Source organism: Panthera leo, chromosome E2 (assembly GCF_018350215.1).
Source record: "Panthera leo isolate Ple1 chromosome E2, P.leo_Ple1_pat1.1, whole genome shotgun sequence".
Lineage (NCBI taxonomy): Eukaryota > Metazoa > Chordata > Mammalia > Carnivora > Felidae > Panthera > Panthera leo.
This window is the reverse complement of record NC_056693.1, coordinates 56,937,290-56,958,354: the sequence shown is the minus strand read 5'-3', so window position 1 is coordinate 56,958,354 and position 21,065 is coordinate 56,937,290. Positions and strand designations below refer to the sequence as shown.

The following is a 21,065-nucleotide window of genomic DNA, read 5'->3' as shown; positions in this document are numbered from 1 at the left end:
GCCGGCACGTAGGGACGCCGGGGGCGGGCCCCGCAAAGGCTCCGCCCCCGGCGCGGGCGCGTGTCACGTGGGGCGCGGCCCGCGGCAGCTGCGGCGGCGTTGAGCGGGGCGGCGGTGGCGGTGGTGACGGGGGCGGCGGCCTCGCGGCTCTGGCGGGACCGACTCGGAGACTGCGCCGCCTCTGCAGGTACCGCGTCGCCATCCCCCCCCCCCCCCAGCCCCCTGCGCCCAGCCCCGGGTCCCGAGCCCGCTTCGTCCCCCTCGGCCCGTGCCTCCCTGTGAGCCCCGCCACGCCCCCCGGGACCGGTGCCCCTCGGCGCCATCAGCGTCCCGGACCCTCGGACCCCTTCGTCTCTCCGTTCCCTACGACCCCCGCCTCGGCACCCTTCCTTCCAGACTCATTCCTTCAGCCCCGCGGCGCCCCTTCCCCACTCCCATCCCGGCGTTGCACCCCGGGGGACCCCCGTTCTGGGCCCGCCCCCTCCCCAGGGACCCCGAAGGTCTCGCGCCCCACCCACCCCAGCTCGGCCCCTCTGCCCCCAGACCCCAGCCCGGGGCTCCCCGCGAGGCTCCGAGAGTCACCCCTTTGTGCGCGCTCCTTTATTCTCATGTCTGAAGGACTTGGAGTGGGATTTGTTGTCGTCTTTGTTCTGAATTAGGAGTAATTGAGATTAAGGGAGCGCCTGAAGAAAGGCCACCACCGCTTCCCCAAGCGCGGTGGTTTGCTCGGGTGTGCTGGGCGCCGCCAGGTGCCGGAGCGGAAGGGTCCTGGTCCCTGGTTCAGAGGAGCGTGCAGCCCAGCCACCCCAAGACCTGCAGCCCCCGCGGTGATGCCAGCCAGATTCCCGCCTGCGGGGGGGGTGGGGTGTCTCCCAGTGGGGCGGCCAGCCAGGGCTCTGGATTTTGTTAGACTTGATTCGAATTCCCGTGAGGTCCTGGGTATGTCACTTTAACCTCTCTCAGCCTCAGTTTCCCCATCTGTAAACTGGGGGGGGTGGGTGATGATAACTCTGCCTCCTAACGTTGGTGAGGAAACAGTGAGGTGTCAGGGCTAAAGTCCTTAGGGGACACTTCTGCTTTGAGCCAGCTCTTGGTTCTAATTCCCTGGCCACTACAGATAGCCCGTAGCTAACGTTGCACATCGAGTTATAGCTGCTAATAGCTAACGTTTAGTGAGCACTTAAGTTCAGGCACTGTTCTAAGTGCTTTGTAAGTATGAGCCCCTTTAATTCTTGTGATCTCAGGCAGAAACTATTATGTCGGTGTTTACAGGTGATGTAAGGAAAGCCCAGAGGTGAAGTAATTTCACCTTCACCCAAGACACAGCTCTTAGGATCCGACTCCAGGAAGTCTATTTTCAGCGTCTGTGGTTTTAGTCACTACAGGAATATTCCAGTAGCGTGGTGTTCAACAAATCGGCATTTTTTTTTTAGTGCATATTAAAAATTGACATAAAATTCATATTACAGAAAATTCACCATTTAAGGTTTTAGCCATTTCACAATGTTCTTTGTAGCGGCATATTCACTCTCTCCAGCCATCACCACTTTTTAATTCCAGAACATTCCCATCATCCCAGAAAAAAAAAAAAAAAATCCTACCCCGTTAGCAGTCACTCCCCATTCCCACTGCCCCTGTGCCCTGGCAGCCCTGACCATCTACTTTCTGTCTCTGATTTGCCTTATCTCGACAGTTCCTGTGGATTGATTCGTATGATTTGTAGCCTTTTGTGTCTGGCTCCTTGTACCGAGCAGAGTGTTGTCAGGGTTTGAGTAGCAGGGTGCATCGTACTTCGTTCTTTTTATTGCGAATACCCCACCATGTGGATTGGCCACATTTTGTTGATCCATTCATCTGTTGATGGTTGTTTCCACGTTGTAGCTATTGTGAATAGCGCTGCTGGGAATACGGCTGTACAGGCTTCTGTGTGAGTGTAAGTTGTCTGAGGTGTATGCCTAGGAGTGGGTGCCACTGTTGTTTTAATTCCTGTTGCACAAATGGAGACGCAAAACCCAGGACCGTTGGATCTTGGATGAGGACTCCCATGTTCTGCTCTTTCCACTGAGCTCCCCGTGAATTCAGGTTAGCCGTAGCCTCCAAGTTGGCAAAGGAAGTAAGGAAATTCCAAAAAGTCATGCTACGCCAATAATAACTTGGTCAAAGTGCTGACCCAGAGGTTGAGAAGCTTCTTACGTTTTTTTTTTTTTTTTCCTCCTCAAGAGTGAAATCCGAGCTGTGAACACAAAGCAGTATTTGATCTATTTGTTACAGAGATACTGTATATGCAGCATCATGCTAGGTGCTGAGGAGGAATTTTAAAGATGGGTGTGATCCCAGCCTCACACCATCACCGAGCTGCAGGAGAATTAAAGACGTAAATCTGAAAAGCAAGGTGGCATAGAACGCTTGTGAAAATAATACAGGGAGATTTGTTTATGTCTCGGGGCCGAGAGGGGTTTCTGAACTGGAGGATAACACAGCACAAAGCATACAGGAGAAAGATTGATAAATTTGACTACATTGAAATCAAGACATTCAGTTCGTCAAAAGCACCGTAAAGAGACAAAACATACGGAGAAGCGGTGTCTAGAATATAGAGTGAAAAGGAAGACAACACGGTAGAAGTAAGGGCAAAAGCCAGGAACAGGCGCTTCACAGATGAAGAGGCCCAAACAGCACAGAAGCATCAAAGGATGCAGTCAAGCTTATTAGTAACCAGGAAACGTAAATTAAAACCATAGCTCCTGTTTCACAGCCACCCTGTGGGCGGGAGCCGATGGTGCCAGCCACTGGGGAGGGGCGCTCCCTGACGGGCGTGGGGATTCGCCAGATAGACCAAGCCGCTTGGGCAGTGCCTGGTTGAACATGTGCGCGGGTGCCCTGTGGCCCCAGCAGCCTGACTCGGGCACACCCCTTCGAGGGACTCTTGGGCACGTGCTCGGGGGATGCGCACGAGAATGCTGCCGGCAGCTCTCTTCGTAATTGTCGAGCCAAAAGCCCAACCCAAATGCACATCAGCGGTAGAATGGGTGTACGGGCCGTGGCGCGTCTGTGCTGTGTGTTTGTGTGTAGTGTGCAGCAGCGAAAAGTCAGACCTACAGCTCCCGGGGTACGTGTGAGTCTCGAGAACAACGTTGAGTGAAAGCAGAAAGTCACCAAAGAATATACACGCTGTGATTCCTTCATATAAAGTTCAAAACCAGACAAAACTGAACACTTTCTTTCAGAATCCCTGCTGGGGTAAAAGTACAACTATTTTATTTTATTTTTTTTTTAAAGGGAAAGGGAATGGTGATGTCAGAATTCAGGAGAGTGGTTTCCCCCAGGGTGGCAGAAGGGGATATGATCAGGGAAGAAGCGGGGGGCTTCTAAGACTGGTTTTATTTGTGAAGGAGGGTGACCGCGTGGCTGTCTTGTTATTCTCTGAACTATGCACAATGGGTTTTAAAACGTGTGTATTTTTCAGTTTTTCAAGCTATAGAAAGATTAGTTTTTCAGACACATCTGCCCTCCGGAGGTCTGTGCTCTAGTTGGGGAACCAAGGGATGAAGGAAACGGTTAACGCAGGGTGGTGTGGTAAGGGCTACGTGGGCAAGACAGGAACTCGGGGCCTGGGCGGGGGGTGGGGGGTGGCTTGGTACAGTGGCCTGGGAAGGGGAAGGAAGTGGCACGGGGCTCCCCTTCATCCCAGGCCTGGCGTGTCCTCGGTGTTGTCCATGAGTGCTGGCGTGGAACTGGGGACTTAAGCTGGTCTTGGGAGGACGGACCGGATTTGAGTGCAGAGAGCAAGACAGATGCAGACTCTATGAGAGAAGTAACATTCCTATGAAACGCTGTTAATGAAAATAAAGTCCACAGCCCTGGAGCTTTACAGAAAAGCTGGGCAGTGCCGGCTGTTGACGAGGACGGGGGGGACTGCCTCGGGTCTACCCCTCTCAGGGGAAGATCGTAGGAATCTCGGAGGCTCTTTTTCTGATCCTGCATACACTAGAAGGTTGTGCTTTAAGGGATGTGAAGGATTTGCAACTTGTCTCTTTACTGTCCTAGAAACTAGACTTGATGGTCTATCCTTCCTTCCTTCCATCTGTCCATCCGTCTTAATTTCCTATTGCTGCTGTGACAGATTACCGCAAACAGTGGTTTAAAACAGTGCAGATTCATTCATGCTTCTGGAGGTCAGAGGTCTGAAATCCGTCTCACTGGGCTGACGTGAGGGTGTCAGCAGGGCTCTGTCACTCCTGGAGGCTCTGGGGAGAATCTGTTTCCTGCCTTTGGCAGGTGCTTGAGGTGCCGCATTCTCGAGGTAACCCCTCTCCCCGTCGTCAAAGCCAGCGGCCTAGTGTCTTTAAATCCCGCTCGCTGTCTCCTTGACCTCTGCTTCTCGATCGCGTCTCCTCCGACTCTGACCTCCTGCCTCCCTCCTGTAAGGACACGCGTGAGCACAGTGGGCCCGCCCGGATCATCCGGGATCATCTCGCCTCGAGGTCCTTAACTTCATTCCATCCTCCAAGTCCTCTTTGCCACGTAAGGTGATGTATTCATGAGGCTTGAGGATCAGGGTGTGGACGTCTCCGAGGGTCGTTATTCAGCCCGCCACGCTGCCTTTGTTTGGTGGTGAGTTGGCCGTCTTTCACCGTCATGCTTGCTTCATTGTCCTGGGAAACGTGGCCAGCCCCCCTGATGCTCCCCCGGGCCTCATTCGTTTAGGTGACGTGGTGGTGGCGGTGTTGCAGCCAAGACTTCTCTCTCCGAACTCTTCCTTCCCGGAGGTTTTTGTGGGAGGTTTGCCTGCCCTCTTCGCTCCTAAGTCGCAGCAGCTAAACTCTGGGTCAGGAGGATGTTACTGGCCGCAGCAGTGCTTTGAAGAGGTGACTTTGCTCCGTGCAGGTTTTTTTTCTTTTTAAAGCAGGCTCCATGCCCAGAGTGGAGCCCAATGTGGGGCTTAAACTCAGGACCCTAAAATCGAAACCTGAGCTGAGATCAAGAGTTAGATGCTTAACCGAGTGAACCACCCAGCCACCCTACTCTTTGCAGTTTTGACCATAATTTTCCCATGATACTTTTATGTTTGCAATATTCCCTTTAGAGGTGTTTTTTTTTTTTTTTTTTTTTTTTTTTTAACAAGGTTTGTTTTAGGACTTTTTTGGGGAGCAGTTTTAGGTTTAGAGTAAATGTGAGAGAAAGGTACAGGAATTGCCATATACTCCCTGCTCCCACCTACACAGAGACTGCCCCGTTGTTTTTTGTTTTGTGTGTGTGTGTGTGTGTGTGTGTGTGTGTGTGTGTGTATTTACTTTTGAGAGAGAAATAGAGCATGAGGGGCAGAGAGGGGAGGGACGGAGACACAGGATCCGAAGCAGGCTCCAGGCTCTGAGCTGTCAGCACAGAGCCCGATGCGGGGGCTCGAACTCATGAACCACAAGATCATGACCTGAGCCAAAGTCGGATGCTTAACCGACTGAGCCCCCCAGGCTCCCCTTGAGACTGCCCCATTGTTAACATCACTCACCAGAATGGTACCTTTTTTTTTTTTTTTAATGTTTATTTATTTATTTTTGAGAGAGACAGAGCACAAACAGGAGAAGGGCAGAGAGAGAGGGAGAGAGAATCCCAAGCAGGAACCACACTGTCAGCGCAGAGCCTGATGCGGGGCTGGAACTCATGAATCGTGAGATCATGCCCCAAGCTGAAATTGAGACTCGGATGTTTAACTGACTGAGCCTCCCAGGTGCCAGCACCCCCTTTTTTTTTTTTTAATCAAGGCTGAACCTACACTGAACATCATAATCGCCCAAAGTTCATAGATTACCTAAGAGACTTTTTATGTGTTTGATGAATTAGTCCTGGGACTGTTGCCTTGCAGAAGTAGAAAATGCCTAACAGGTGATAGGGAACTGCTCCCTTCCCGTTTGGGGGACAGTTCTGACTTTTCCTCACCTGTTTTTCTCCCATTTTGTTCACTGATGATTCAGTTTTCTGCAGAGGCCGGAAAACAAAGCTTTGTAACATTTTTTACAAGCAGACTGTGTAAAGCTGATCATTTGACCGTTTTCGTGTTGCTTTCCAAATGGGTTTTTCCAAGTTTCAGGCCAATACCTACCTGCGGGAAAAGTAACTAGTCAAACCCTCAAAGCAAGTTAAATGCAGCTCAATATCATGCATATCTTGGTAGGCTTCTAGACTTAAATGTGTAATAAGCTCCTTTAAACCTGGGTTTCCATGAGGTTTCCTGGAAGCTAATGGCTTTGGGGGAAGTCTTAATTTCTTCCTTCATTAGAAAGACATTATTTTCCATCATGTACTACTTACCGAAGGGTGGGGGAGGAGGTTGAGAAGAGGGTGTCAGGAACGTCTGATCTCCTGTTATTTTCCATTTATTGTCCATCTGGGTGTGAGCGAATGTGTAGAAACACGTGATGTGTCTGAGAAGCAGCGGGAGTCGGTCATAAAGCCATGAGCTCGTAATTCAGCCTTGCCTGTCCCCATCTGGAAGGACCAGGGCTCAGGGCCCCACACCTCCTGGCTGCATCACCACAGCCGCCCCCCTCTGCTGCCAACCGCCTTTCACAACAAAACCGATCAGTCCCCCACTTTGCCATAAGGAGCTTAGTAAGTCCACACGCTTCTGTTTGGCACGAGGGCCTTTCACAATCCAGCCTTCCCTCCCCAGTCCCCTTTCCACCCCTTGGTGGACATCCTGTGCTGTAGGCCTGGAGAACTTGTCACCATTTCCTGGCAGGCTGGACCTCTTGCAGTGCCGTGCCCTTGCCTCCTTCTCTCCGCCCAGGAGGGCCTTCTACCCTCTTCAACAGGGCCCTCGCCACACTGCACCGGATCGCTCTGTTTTATCTTTCGGTGAATCCCTTGTACGCAGGGGCGGCAGGGGCTTAACTGTGAAGGCTCGTCAGTGTTTGACGCTTAGGTGATCATTGCTGTTCGAGTAGTTTGGTTTTCTGATAGACTTGCCTACAGACCAGTGACTATGCGTGTTTAGACTTTTGGGAGGTATTGTTTATTATTCACATATAAATCGGTATTTGAATTTGTCGCTCTTCTGTGAGTTTGGTGGGTGTGAGTTAGCTCTATCCATGTTGAGCTGGATCTGGAGAACGATGACATTGCACTTCTGTCCCTCAAGGCTGTAGACCAGGCCTAGAACGTGTCAGCCCTCTGATTCTCTGTGATTTAAAAAAAAACGTAGCAAAGACAGTGCACGTTTAAGGTCTTTGCCTGTGGTGGAACTGTGATGTGAAATTCCGTCACGGTAGCCGCCTGGTAGGACGGCCGAGGGGAGTCTGATGGTAGAGCCGGGAAGCCAGACCGTGCCGGGCCCAAGGCCCTGGAAGCTGCTGCTGCCACTTCGCCTCTGGAGTTGCTGCGTCTTTCTGCTGCCCCTGAGCAGGAGGTCCTTGGTGGGTTTTGCACACGGAGTGTCTCTGCAGAGGGTTGGGGAAGTTTGCGTGGTGGTCCCCTCCCGCGCGGAGGCACAAGAAAGCGTGGAGGCTGAGAGGTGAGCTGGAGACCGGGTAGTGCGGCTTAATGTAGCAGCCGGCTGCTGAGCTCCTGCTGTGGGCCACAGCTGTGGAAGGTGCTGGAAGAACAGAGAGGAATAAGGTTTGCTCTCAGCCCTGGAGGAATTCAGCCTGCAGGGGGGTCTTCAAAAACAAAATGGTTTGGGACCATGTCCAGGGCGCAAGGAGGGGAAAGGTGTCGCAGAGGTCGCTTTGCTCTGCTCGCTCTTGAAGCACCTGCCCCGCTCCCAGGCCAGAAGGGGCTGCTCCACATGCCGCAGGCCACTTCCTCCCGCCACCTCCGCCACGGCCACACGGGTGCCGCGTGCCTGGGTGCAGGTGGGCAGCCTGAGTCTCCAGGAACGTGGACTAGAGGGGCCGGGCCTGCACAGGTGGCCCGGAGGAAGGTGGATTGTGGGGAGGGGACAGTTGGGGGCCCCAGGAAGGCCAGGCGGAAACCACGGAGGCAGGATGGCCAGTCCCCTCACCCTCCCGGACCCGCCTGCTCCCTGGCTGTGTCCTGAGCTCCCGGCGTCTCTGCAGAGTGCCGTGTTTCCCGGCTCGCAGAGCTGGTTTATTTCCACTTTGTGAAATGTTCCTTAGGACACAAGGTCCGGGGGCGGCGGGGACGTCCCAGCAGGGCGTCTCCGCGGACAGATGAGTGTCTGCCGTCCTCCGGGGTGAGGAAATGCTTTGCTGCCTGCACCGGGACTCATGGCCGAGGAATTCACGTGTTTTCTTACTTTTTAAACACCTTGATCTTAGGTTTATATAAAGCTTTCCCAGCTGAGCTGTGAGGGCAGAAGGAAGCACTTTGTTTCACGTTAGTTTTTGTTCACAGGTCGGCCTTAAGGGGGCAGAGCGGAATATTCCTGAAGAGCCAGAGCTGGCAGCTGGGAGGTGAGAGGACACCAAGGTAGGTAATGGCCTCGGCAGAAAGTTGTGAGTCTCCTTTGTGGTCAGACACCTGTAGCTAGAGCTTTTCTTCACAAATGTTCAAATTCTTGGAGAAAATTATGTCTGAGTTTGAGGCAGGAGGACGTCCCCTTTACCTGGCTTCCCATTAGTACGAGGCCATTCGATGCGTCACACTTGCCCTTCTCCTCTCTAGCTGGAACCTCCTACGTGCCCTCCGTGCAGTTAGTTCCATCCAACTATTGCTTTGGTGATAACCCCCTAGATCTTGAACCATAAGATTTAAATTTTCACATTGTTTTAGTATCTTACATATACACCCACCTGTATTGGGAGGAGAGATGTAATATCCTAAGAATCTGGATTTTTTTGTTGTAGTTTTGTTATTCCTAATTTTATTGCATTTTGATGGAAAAGTAGTAGTATATACAAGTCTTACTTTTGCGTTTGTTTTCCTTGTGGGTTAGCATTTGGTTAGTTAGGAAAGAAGGCACTTGTACACTGTTAAAAAATTATGCCAGGAACTTCCACAGATGACGGTGTAACGTGGTATCTCATCTGTACGTTCTTGGAAGAAATGACTGGTTGGGTCGCTTGGTTAGAATCGTGCACTCTTGAGCGGTCGCGGCCATCGTGAGCACCTTGGTAGCACATCAGGTCAGGGGCGTGTCCCGTCAGCCACCTGCCTCAGCCGGGACTGGGCTGTGTAGTGAGATGCTGAACAGGGACCCTGGGAGCCGAGGTTAGTGATCTGGTGGCTGTGCACAGCTCACTGCTCGAGAGACCATCCGTGTGGTGGGGCATTTGGGAACCCCACTGCCCAATCATCTCCTCAGTTTTCTCTCCTATTTCTTTGTGACTTTGTTGGTTTGTAGTTCTGATTATACATTTACATCTGTATCAGTTTATATGTATTCAACATGTACCTATCTATATTCAGCAGGCTTTCTGTTATTTTGTGTGCCTTTTATCACAGTGTGCTGTCACTCCTATAATGTGTGCTGTTGCCGTGGCTAATTGGTTTTCTCCTGCGTAGCTCGTTTTCACTCTGCAGAACTTGATTGAGCTCAGATTACATTGCAGTGGAGTGGGAGGGAATTCACTCGTTCCTCCTTAAGCTTATACCTATTTTTGATGCTTTTTTGGGGGGATTTTCTTAGTTTCAGGAATCTTTTTTTTTCCTATTTTAATGGGACTTCTAAAGAGGGCCCATTACCAGAAATGTTCAGTATATTTTGGATTAAAGTCATTTGTCTTTTATGTAATAAATGCTGTGTCCTTGTGTTTGTGCGTATGAGTTCCTGTTAATTTAATTGCAGTCTCTTGTGATCTCTTTGATATCTTGTCCGTTGCAGACAGCACACGGTTGGATCTGGCATCAGCGGTCCCCAAGCCTGGTCTAGGACCAAGTTCATCAGCCTTGGTAGTGCCTGACTTTTGTCTGTCTCGGCAGGGTCATTTCTCATCACGGGCACACACAGACCAGTTCATATGGCATTTAGAATTGTTCTTTAGGGGCGCCTGGGTAGCTCTGTCACCCTGACAGAGCTCAGACCTCTGACTTCAGCTCAGGCCACGATCTCACGGTTCGTGAGTTTGAGCCCCACGTCTGGCTCTGTGCTGACAGCTCGGAGCCTGGAGCCTGCTTCGGATTCTGTGTCTCCCTCTCTCTCTGCCCCTTCCTCACTCATGCTCTGTCTCTCTCTCTCAAAAGGAAACTTTAAAAAATTAAAGAAAGAACGAAAGAATTGTTTTGTTAAATGGCCTTCTCTTTTCTTGGGTACAATTAATTAACTCCTTTGTGAATCCGTAGCATGTGTCATGGTACCTGGAACATAGTAAGGGCTTTGTAAATGCTTGCTGCGTGGGTACTTACAAGAGCGAGTTGTGTTGGACTCTTTGTTCGGCCGTAGGGAGCAGGGCAAAGGTATTGGTGCCCCGGTGACCTCAGTAAGACAGAGGCGTCCTGCTCTGTTGTCACTTAAGAAAACCAGTTCTGGGGCGCCTGGGTGGCTCAGTTGGTTAAGCGTCCGACTTCGGCTCGCGTTGTGACCTCAAGCCCCGCGTCGGGCTCTGTGCTGACAGCTGTGCTTTGGATTCTGTGTTTCCCTTTCTCTCTCTGCCCCTCTCCCACTCGTGCTCTGTTCCTCTGTCTCTCAAAAATAAATGTTAAAAAAGAAATTTAAAAAACAAAAAAGAAAACCAGTTTCTCGGGTGTGGGGAGTACCTGTTTTATAAAAATTTATGTTTTGTATATTATTTATTCACAATATCATTTACGTGAACGCGTATTACAGCTTAGTTTTGTCTCAAATGGATTGTAAGCTCTTTTTGGCCAAGGCAGTGTCTTAATACTGCCTCTGTTTCTTCTACTCTGTCTCGGCGTGGGTGGTGGGCCTCTGCACTGGCTCGATTTGAAGAAAGCAGGGAAGTAAACACACCTCTCAGCTGTTACATGAATTAAAAGTCTGTCTGTCACTGTGCTGGGCGAGGAGCTTTTTTAGGGCGCAGAGCATATTGTGTTTATCTCTGTATCCACAACATGTAGCACAGTGCCTGAATTTTTGTAGGAATTTGATAGCTCTTGGTAGTTATGTTGACTAATCTCTTAAGAAGAAAAGGACTTTATGAGCTGCAGATGTTAATGAGATTATAAATGGATTGGATCCATGGGTTACATGCGTTTGAGACATTACTGTTAGTTGAATGCATAATCGTCAAGCTCTGACGTCCTTAGACGTCTGTCTTCATTCAGACTCCGTGTGTTCCTTTAACTTAACTAAGCAAAGCACGCCTCTCTCCCCCCCTCCCCCGCAGGCTGCCATGGCTGCCGTTGACAGCTTCTACCTCTTGTACCGGGAGATCGCCAGGTCCTGCAATTGCTACATGGAAGCTCTGGCCTTGGTTGGAGCCTGGTATACAGCCCGGAAAAGCATCACCGTGGTCTGTGACTTTTACAGCCTGATCAGACTGCATTTCATCCCACGCCTGGTGAGCAGAGCAGATCTGATCAAGCAGTACGGAAGATGGGCAGTCGTGAGTGGTAAGAAACGTTCTAATGGTAACAGTATAAGCTTTTCTGTGTGTGTTTTAAGTCGGATGCCTTGCTCGAGGAGTTACTGAATTCTGTGGGAAGTTTTCACGGGAACATAGTTCCGTTGTGATCACGTTCACATTTTCTTACTGCCCTCCTCTCGGAAGGATCGTCCTGTGACGTCTGCCTCTCCTTCTGCTCTCCTGTGCCCGGTCCTGCCCCAGCCCACCTTCCTACCTCTTGCTTTTCCTTTGGCTCTGTTCTGAAATTGTCCTTAGAAACCGTCACCACTTTCAGAAATGCTTCCCTTAAGTTAAATTGCATTTTCATTTATCAGTTTCCCAGGAAAGTACCTCCCAGCACTCGTTCAAGCCAGATATAAGCTTGAAAACCATTCTCTGCCGTGTTTCACAATCAGCTCGGTGGACGTGAAATCGCCCTTCTGGGGTTTATTTCCGGTGTGAACCCTTCTCTGCTTAACCCCGGAAATGGGGTATTTAAGGTTCCCTGTGAAGGTTGCACCCGAGACGATCGTGCTCACGTGCTGTGACTTGGGTCGCAGGTGCCACGGACGGGATCGGGAGAGCCTATGCAGAAGAGTTAGCGAGCCGTGGTCTCAATATCATCCTGATTAGTCGCAACCAAGGCAAGTTGCAGATGCTGGCTAAAGACATCGCTGACACCTACAATGTGGAGACCGATATCATAGTGGCGGACTTCAGCAGCGGCCGGGAGATCTACGACCCGATTCGAGAAGCCTTGAAGGACAGAGACATCGGCATCTTGGTGAATAACGTGGGCGTGTTTTATCCCTACCCCCAGTATTTTACTCAGGTCTCCGAGGACAAACTCTGGGATATCATAAACGTAAACATTGCCGCGGCCAGTTTGATGGTCCACATAGTGTTACCAGGAATGGTGGAGAGGAAGAAGGGTGCTGTTGTCACCATCTCTTCTGGCTCCTGCTGCAAGCCTACTCCCCAGCTGGCTGCGTTTTCTGCTTCTAAGGTAATGTCTTCCCGATTGGAAAATGGCATCAGAAGGCAATAGGACCTTTATTACGTGGTTTGGTCCGGTTTGCTGAGCTCTTTGTCAGCAGCTCGCATTACCTGTATTTTTTCCTGAAATGGTAATCAGCAAGCCTTTTTTCTCTCCTGAATTTTCTTCCGCCTTCCCCCCAAATTAAGTCTTGACCCCTGCTCCGTTTTAACAGGCTTATTTAGACCACTTCAGCAGAGCACTGCAGTACGAGTATGCTTCTAAAGGAATCTTCGTACAGAGTCTAATCCCGTTCTACGTGGCTACCAACATGACCGCACCCGGCAGCTTTCTGCACAAGTGCCCGTGGTTGGTGCCTTCGCCAAAAGTATACGCACACCATGCTGTTTCTACCCTTGGCATTTCGAAAAGGACCACAGGATACTGGTCCCATTCTATCCAGGTAACAGTATGCGCTCGGCTCTTGTAATTAGGTTAATGCATCCTGAACCTTTCTAAATGATACGTGGCAATCTGATTGAGGCCTACCGCGGAAACGTGAGAATTGCAAATTCTGATTCTTAAACCTGACACTCTTAGTGGTTCTGGTTAAGTCACTAAATTCCCTTTTGTGAAGTTATTATTTTATCAAGAACATCGAATAGTTTCATCTGTGTGATCCCTAAGAGATGAGATACGCTGCTTTCATATAGGTAGATGGTAGCAGTGTAAAAATACTAAGTATTTACGTGGGGATTTCAAAGTAAAACAGATTCTAGTAATGATTCAGAGGGTGCCTCTAAATCAGCAGTGTAACCCACGAACACGAAACCAAGGTCGGTCTGTATCTCACATAACCATCGAGCCAGCTAATGCCCCAGCGTATTCTGGAACTCATTTGTTCAAGAAGCATAGACTCTACTGTTGAGTTTCCTGTTTAGGCGTGACAGAGGTGTGGGTCTTTGGTAGTTGAAGGAGTAACTTGGATATTTGAAAATTTGGTTCCAAGTATTTGGTAGAGAGCTCGTGATTTGTTAGAGCAGACTCGTGGCGGAATTGGTAGGCGCGCCCTAGTTTAGAATGGTTGCTCTTTGATATGTAGTTTCTTGGTTGCCAAGCAAATATTTTTGAGACTGTTTGTGCGTAAAGATCGTTAAATTTGTCATCACCAAATTCTTAGGTAAGTAAATCAACAATTTTTACTTTTATCAAAAGATTTGGCGAAAAGTTTCTTGAATAAAAAGGAGTTTTATTTACGTGGTTGTTTCCAGGCCCTTCATTCCTGGAGAAAAGCAGAGAAAGGCAAAACAGTAGTTTTCGAGGCCAGCGAACGTTGAAGTTATGTGACAAATGAAGACCTATCAAGGACGGGATGGGGCTTAGCCGTGGCAGATGTTTTGACTGCATTTATAAAACACCCACATTTTAATGATAATTAGTTCACGTTGATGAACTCTTCTTGAGAATGTATATTTTTCCGCCCAGAAAATCTGTTAATTCCTAGAATAGCTTTTTGTACAGAGCTGTTAAAACTTTACATGTTTGTCTGTTTTCGTTTCTATTTTACTCAAATTATTTTCAGCATTATCACTTTTTTCTTCTTTTAAAAATTCTTTTATTTTTTTTGAGAGAAAGGGAGAGCACGAGCGAGTGTGCACACGTGAGCAGGGAGGGGCAGGGGTAGAGGGAATCTTAAGCAGACTCCATGCTCAGTGCGAAGCCCGACGTGGGGCTCAGTCTCATGACAGAGAGATCATGACCTGAGCCAAAATCAAGAGTGGGACACTTATCCAGCTAAGCCACCCAGGTGCCCCACTTTTTTTGTTTTCAATTTTACAACAAAGATTTGATCGTTAATCACTGTTTTGTCCATAGTCGGATTCTCGGATAGCTTTAGATGCTGTGATTTTTCTTTCTGATCATCATCTCTTCGGAATACGGTTTTCTCGGGTCGCAAAGATCAAATTTTGTTAAGATTTCCTTCCTCTGTCAATTTTTAGTGCCTGAGGAATTGACTGGGTGAGGTTTGATGTGCCCCACGTACCAACCGTATGAAACGTTACCTGTGCTGTTTGTCTCGGTTAGTTTTCCACATTTCGAATGGAGCAAGAGTAGATACACCGTGTTGGGTTTAGAATCTTGGAAATCCTTGATGAAGTCGATGAAGGCAGTTTCGGGATCTTTCTGAGAGCCGTGGGTTGCCGTGAGCGGCGGGGAGGGACACGGAAAACGCACGCTCCACAGATGCGGCGGCAGGTGGATTGGGCCCGAGGAGGGAGGTGTATTTGTCAGTCCGTTTATGGCAGCAGAGACGTGGCTGTTCGTGAGTGCTGGGGGGAAGGGCTGTGTGGAGAAGAGGGGCCTACAGATGGGAGAGAAGGCGTGGTGCCGGAAGCGAGGGCAGGACCGAGAGCGCAGTGGAGGGGAGGTGACGTGGGCCTGGGGACAGTGAGGAAGGCGAGGAGGGGCTGCTGTCTGGTGGCTCCTGTGAGGCAGGGGGCTTGGAGAGTGAGGAGGTATGGAGGGGGGTGTGGGGGGTGGGGAGGGTGCCGCGTGCGGGTGAGTGACCCTTGTGGGACCCGCTCCCGGGACAGCCTCTGGAGTAATTTCACCACCCTTTACTGAGAATGCAGTGTATTCAGCGATGGCTGCCAAGTGTATAAAAAAGGCTCTTTCTGATGCGCTTGCACAGAGGTCGGGGGGGGGGGGGCGGCGGGGGAAGGTGTCCTCACTCCTTCCCCGGGCCCCAGCCCTCGCGGGTGTCCGCAGAACACCGTCCGACACAGGAGCCGCGTTCGCTCGCGGCCGCACCTTTTCTGCGTTCTTGCCGTCCATGGAGTCGAACGATTGCCTCTTCCCTGCGTTACACTGGTTGTCTTAATGATTGGCGAGCAAAAAAATAGAAAAAAAACGATTTGGACTTAAAACAGCTAGAAAGGAGTCCGGTGCCTTTCCTTTAATCGCTAACTAGTGTTCAGCGTCGATTCGGGAGCACTTCTCATCGCAGACGCGGCACCAGGCGGTATTGTCTGCTTCGGAGCACAGAGCGAGGCCGACGGAAAAGCTGATAGCTTTCTGTCTGTGGGTCTTGCCGTGAAGGCCAGAGACACTCGGGTATGTGTTAGGCTGGAAAAGCCATTAAGTCCACAAGTTGACCAGGAAGGGTCTTGCTTAGGGGCCCGGGGGCTGTGCTCCTGGTGGTCCGCTGACCGAGCCACGGGGACCGGCAGGCGGGGTGGGGCACCTGGGCTCTCTCTGCTCGGAATTTCTCCCCACGGTGGGCGTATTTGTTCACGCGTGCCGTGTGTCTGTGGCTATTGGAAAAAGCAGACGTGGCGTTTAGAGGAGAGGGGAGCTGGGGGGCGGTGAGGAGGCCCTGGAATTGCGTCTCGAGATGGGGTGAGGGGCCAGGGGAGGCAGGCCGGCAGCCGTGTCAGAAGTCACGGCCCCCCTTGCCCAGCCCAAGTTCCCGTGCCGGGTGCCGGTTGCCGGCCGGGAAGGGGACTGCGCACCACACGGCTTCGGTGCTGCTGTGTTTCTTCCTTTGGGATAACTCTGGTGTGAGGGTCCAGCCCAGGTTCTTTGGGCTCTTTTCCATCTCGGCTCTTCCCAGTTCTTACCCAGGCCCCACCCGCGCCGGTCTCTGAGGAACACGGCATCGGCATTTTCATTGCTGATGCAGGTTTGCAACCAGCCGAACACGCCCGTTTGCTATTGAGTTTCTCCTCTGGCTCCGGGTCCCCACGTCTTACTGAACAGCAGTCCCTGCGGGGACTACACTGCGTCCGGATCGGTTACTGTTGGCTTTTGTCCCAGGAGAAAAGCAGCTCCTTTCCTTGACCTAGACGGTGGGTCAGGGTCTGAACATGCACAGAGCCTTCCAGAGCCCGAGACCCAACCCTCCCTTCCCCCCTTCCCCGCCCCCCCCCCAGACACACTCACACTCACTCCCCCTGTAAACAAGTAGGTGGGTCGCCCCTTTAGTTTCTAATCTGCCAGTACACGGGGGATGAAGTTCTTTCCTCTTCTAGTAGCTCTTTCCACGCTGCTACCCAGGGTGCTAGGACCCCACTCGGATAAGTTGGAGATGGTGTGCCGGTGACGTCTCCACGCGCAGCACGTCAGGACGGTGGCACAGTGCACCCCGATGCTGGTCCCCTTGCGGTAGACAGTGGTCAGGGGTGGAAATTAAAAACGAAGATTCTTAGGTGTTCATCCCTCCTTCACTGGATACATGCTGCAAAAACGCATCGTAGTCCACCCTTGCCAGAGGGGGCCTGAAGCCAGAGATGGTGCCGAGCCCTGTGGAGACCATGTCTTTTCCTGTATGTCCGTACTTACGATAAAATTTAATTGGTAAATTAGGCGCAGTAAGAGATTCACAACAATAGTGATGAAATAGAACAGTTATAACAACACTGTAATAAAAGTTATGTGACCCTGGTGTCTCTCTCTGTCTCTCAAAATACCTCACTGTCCTGCACTCGCCCTTCTCGTGATGACGTACAAACGCGGTCTCTCCGAAAATACCTTGCTGTTCGGTTCGCAGCCTTCTTGTTGTTGTTGTGTGCCTCTGTGAAGAGAGGGAGTGAGGTGAGTGACGTAGCATTAGGCTGCTGTTAACAGGGTGAAAAGTCAGGAGATCGTCTGCTTCTGGACCACACTTGACCTTGACCTTGACCGTGGATAACTGAAACCATGGAAAGCAAACCCGGGACGGCAGGGGCACTGCTGTACTTGGAAGAGGGGCTCCAGTTTTGGCTCCTGTCCCAGGCTCCTGTGTGTTTGAGCGCGTCCCTACTCCCGGCATCCTCTTGGACTTCCTGGAGCCGACTTCCTGGATCTCCTTGGATTTAGAACCTTTTGCTTTAGAGCAGCAGCTCCTGGGAAGAGGATCCAGGTATTTTCCCCACAAAATCCTGCTTTGCACAGAGGTCCAGAGAGACCTTAGTTGCGTCCCCAGAAAGTTTCCCGTGGCTCCTGGCCGGATACTGGGCTCCCGTCTGTGAGGCGGTGGGCTGGTGCTTCTCTGGAACCTGCAGTGGACATCCGTGGCTCCACGACTGTCATCCCACAGGTCATGATACTGGACCCCCCTCCTGTTCATTGTGGCCTCCCCACGGTTGTACGGTACCCTGGGTCTGGGGTGACCTCTGTTATTTTCGTTCTGTTCAAGGCTAGAATTTTAGCACTTGCCAGCCGTCTGCTCCTCTCTCTGTCTTCCTTTGCCTTTTCTTTTCCCTTCTTCAGAGGCCAAGTGTCCTGTGCTCTACCAGCCGAGCCAGCCAGGCCTCCCATTCATCTCCTTCCCTACCGTACTAGTAGAACTTCCGCTCAGCGCAGTCCTGGACGAACTTGTCAGCGTAGCGCGGGGTTTTTGTCCATCTTGGCACGGGTGGCGTTCGGCGTTGGATAATCCCTTGTTGTGGGGCTGGCCTGGGCATCCCTGGCCTCTACCCACTGGATGCCAGTAGCACCGGCACCCCAATTGTGACAACCAGGAATGTTTCTGGACATCGCGTTATATCCCCTTGGGTGGCAAAATGGCGGGGGTGGGAGTCCCCGGGACAGGGCGGCATCGGTAGGATTCTCCCCCGGAGTGCCCAGGCCGTCGTCCTCACGGCTCAGGTCTGTCCCACGGTCCCGGTGTTTTTGACTCAGTTCTCTTGTTGAATTTCGCCCCATCCTGCCCCTCGAACCTTTTCCCACACGGTACTAGTCACCGATGCATTTATCCGTTTCAACTGCCTTTCGTTCCTGGAGTGGTCTTGTCCTTCTCAACCGAATGACCACCCTATTCATCTCATGTTAAGTAAAGATGGACTCATACTCCTTCCTGCATGTACGTCTGTCCAGCCTCATTGGCGGGGGTCGGGGGGTTGGTGGGTGGTGAGCGTACTTACATTCCCATGGAGTCTAGCACAGGTTCGTATACAAAACTAGGCGTTTGGTACAAGAGCACCTAAGGGCTTTTTCTTTTTTTCGTATTTAATTTGATTGGTGGTATTTGTTGCATTAAGTCATATACTGACATTGAAGTGTCTGTGCTTTGCATTCTAACCTTATAACCTTTTTGTCTTTTATTTTTAGTTCCTTTTTGCACAGTATATGCCTGAATGGCTCTGGGTGTGGGGAGCAAATGTTCTCAATCGCTCTTTGCGTAAGGAGGCCTTATCCAGCAAAGCGTGAAGCCGCGTGAAGGTTGGGAACTTTTGCCAGCTCGCGGGAGCCTGCAGTATTCTGACATTTGGAAGAACACATTTACCTTCTGTGTTTTCTTTTATTACTGAGTATTTAGCATACTGTTGACTCATCGTCTGCAAAGCATACGTAATACTTTCAGAGAATGCTGCGGAGAGACCTCAAGGGCCACATCACACGGATGGTACAGAAGTAAACAACGACTGAGGCACGAGAACTGGTTGGGGGAACCTAAATTTTGATGCTTTTTTTTTTTTTCCTCTAAGCTGTCCAAAAGCCATGCGATTTATGTTGTTCTATGAGCTGCAGCAATCTCGATAGTGAAATATAATATGACTTGTCAGGTCTCGTCGTTTCGAGTGTTTTTTTTTTTTTTTTTAAGGGAAATTATCTATTTCAGTAGATGAATTATAGTATTGATTTTCAAATGTTCATCAGGAAAGACTATCGAAAGGTGTGATTTTGTAAGATTGCTGGTGTAATTAGCAGTAGGACCCTGTATCATATTGTATAGCTCTGTTTGTGTGTGAAAACGCTCCACTTCAGGCGGCATTTCACTAGAGGCCATGTGCGTATGTGTGTTGTGTACATCCAGACAACTTGATTTATGGTTAAGTTACTTTGGAAAATACGTCTTGTTAAGATGGCCTCACGTGGAACCTTACGGGGTATTATAATTCTAGATTACTTCTCTTCATACTAAATAAGCCCACCCAATTTTGTGCTATAGGTTTGCCGTGTATAATATCATACATTCTGTTGTTGCTTTTTTTTTTTTAATCTACTGTGAAATTAATTCATTACTAGATTTGGACCTATAACGGTTGACCCTCTGTCATCTCTTGATTTGTAATTGCTGTGGATAAGTAGTGATTTCTCAGCCTCTGCCCCATTTTATAACGGAAGTTTAGCCCTTTAGAGCTTATATCTGGTTTTCATATCCTTTTCTATGTAATATTCTCTTACAGTGGCATCACTGGAGTAAACGTCAAGTACTTATGGCATTGTCGTTAAAACGTGGTCAAATTATGTGTGTGATAATGATGTATGTATTAGAAGCTTGTTCTTGGTTCGTGTAATGAGTTTACACGTTATAGTGAACGCTCTCACTGATGTGAAGATCGTTAGGCACAACCCCCCACGATAGGAGTTGGCGCTGAAACCTACCGTGAAATAAATGTTTTTGGCTCGGATCTTACAAAGCCAGACGTTTCTGAGGACCGCTCTCGAGTGCTTTGGCAACCGTAGATCGCCACGTGGACGTGACGCTACGTGCCAGTTAAGAATTGGGGGTCTGTGATTGGGACGCTGACGCAGAAACTAGTAAATGGGTTGAAATCAGGACTTGTACGGAATTGTTTTCTCCTGAGATGGTACTCCATTATGAGTCAGGCCAGAGCACGCTTCGATGTCTTACCCACGATTTCGCCAGTGCTGTTGCCTCAGTATTTCCAGATCTGACACGGACTCAGAAGATCAGTGATTGAGTTCAGAAGCTCTTCCGCTGACAGACCAGGCCTTCGTTACACAAGAGGAAGACCTTCACACGTGAAAACTTAGTAGCGGGATCACGCGGCACTGAGCACGTTGAGGGAGTTAGCGTGGATGCCTTCGTCACAGTTGGCATTTTCCCTCCCCAGCAGTTAACACACGGTCATTAAGACTAGAACAGAGTTTGCTTTCATGCCACATTGACCTGAAGTTTCCATTGACATGTAGTAAGAAGCAGCAGCTTGATGTAAAAACACCCCGTTTATATCTAAGCTGTTATGTGGTGAGGTATCGAGTCGCCGTTATGTGATGAGAACAAGTAAATCATGTCCGTGGTGTTGTAAAATTCTCTACTTGGCAGGACGTTTGTAAGAAAGCTGCTGCAAAGCTTGTGAAAGATCAGAATGAAGAATGTTCCTTAGGTTTCTTCTTCGATAAAATACGTTTTCCCAGAGCTCATTTGAGAATCAGAATTGGGCCCACTGCGGATGGGATTTCTTAGGAAGAATGTGGGAACTTAAGAACCTTTGAAATAATCTGTGAACTGAAAATTTAACAATAAAAACTGTTGCTTCGCCTTCCATTGGAAGAGGTTTTGCTCTGAGTAACTGTATTTGGAATGAAAGATTTTTTTCCCCCATAGGAACAATTCCCTTAAAATTACCGAAAAATAATTGAATCTGTGAACACCTGTGGTAGTAATTCATTAAAAGCTGCTAATTCAGCAAGAAAATGGTCCATAACCACGTGTCTGTTAAGTCTTTCAAAACGAGTAAGTTGACGTTTTGCTCTCATTCTCCTGATAGGTTGAGTAGATGGAGCTAGGTTTTGATCATTGACTTTGGCGACATGGAGATCACTACTGGTTTTGCCCCGAGCCATTTTGTCTGGATGAAAGATAGATTCTAGTGGGTTCAAGAAGGAGCGGAAACCGG

General features: G+C 49.8%; 1 protein-coding gene across 2 annotated transcripts; it reads left to right on the top strand.

The window, feature by feature from the left end:
* The first annotated feature begins 103 nt into the window (after positions 1-103).
* On the top strand, positions 104-20,719 carry HSDL1 (hydroxysteroid dehydrogenase like 1). Of its 2 annotated transcripts, XM_042919546.1 has the most exons (6): positions 104-187; positions 8,353-8,427; positions 11,244-11,469; positions 12,023-12,468; positions 12,674-12,901; positions 18,529-20,719. In XM_042919546.1, exons 3-6 carry the CDS (start codon positions 11,250-11,252, stop codon positions 18,625-18,627), a joined length of 993 nt encoding a protein of 330 aa, XP_042775480.1. In that variant the 5' UTR covers positions 104-187; positions 8,353-8,427; positions 11,244-11,249; the 3' UTR covers positions 18,628-20,719. The 2 variants fall into 2 exon arrangements, with proteins under 2 accessions (XP_042775480.1, XP_042775481.1); XM_042919547.1 differs by lacking the exon at positions 8,353-8,427.
* Positions 20,720-21,065: the final 346 nt, after the last annotated feature.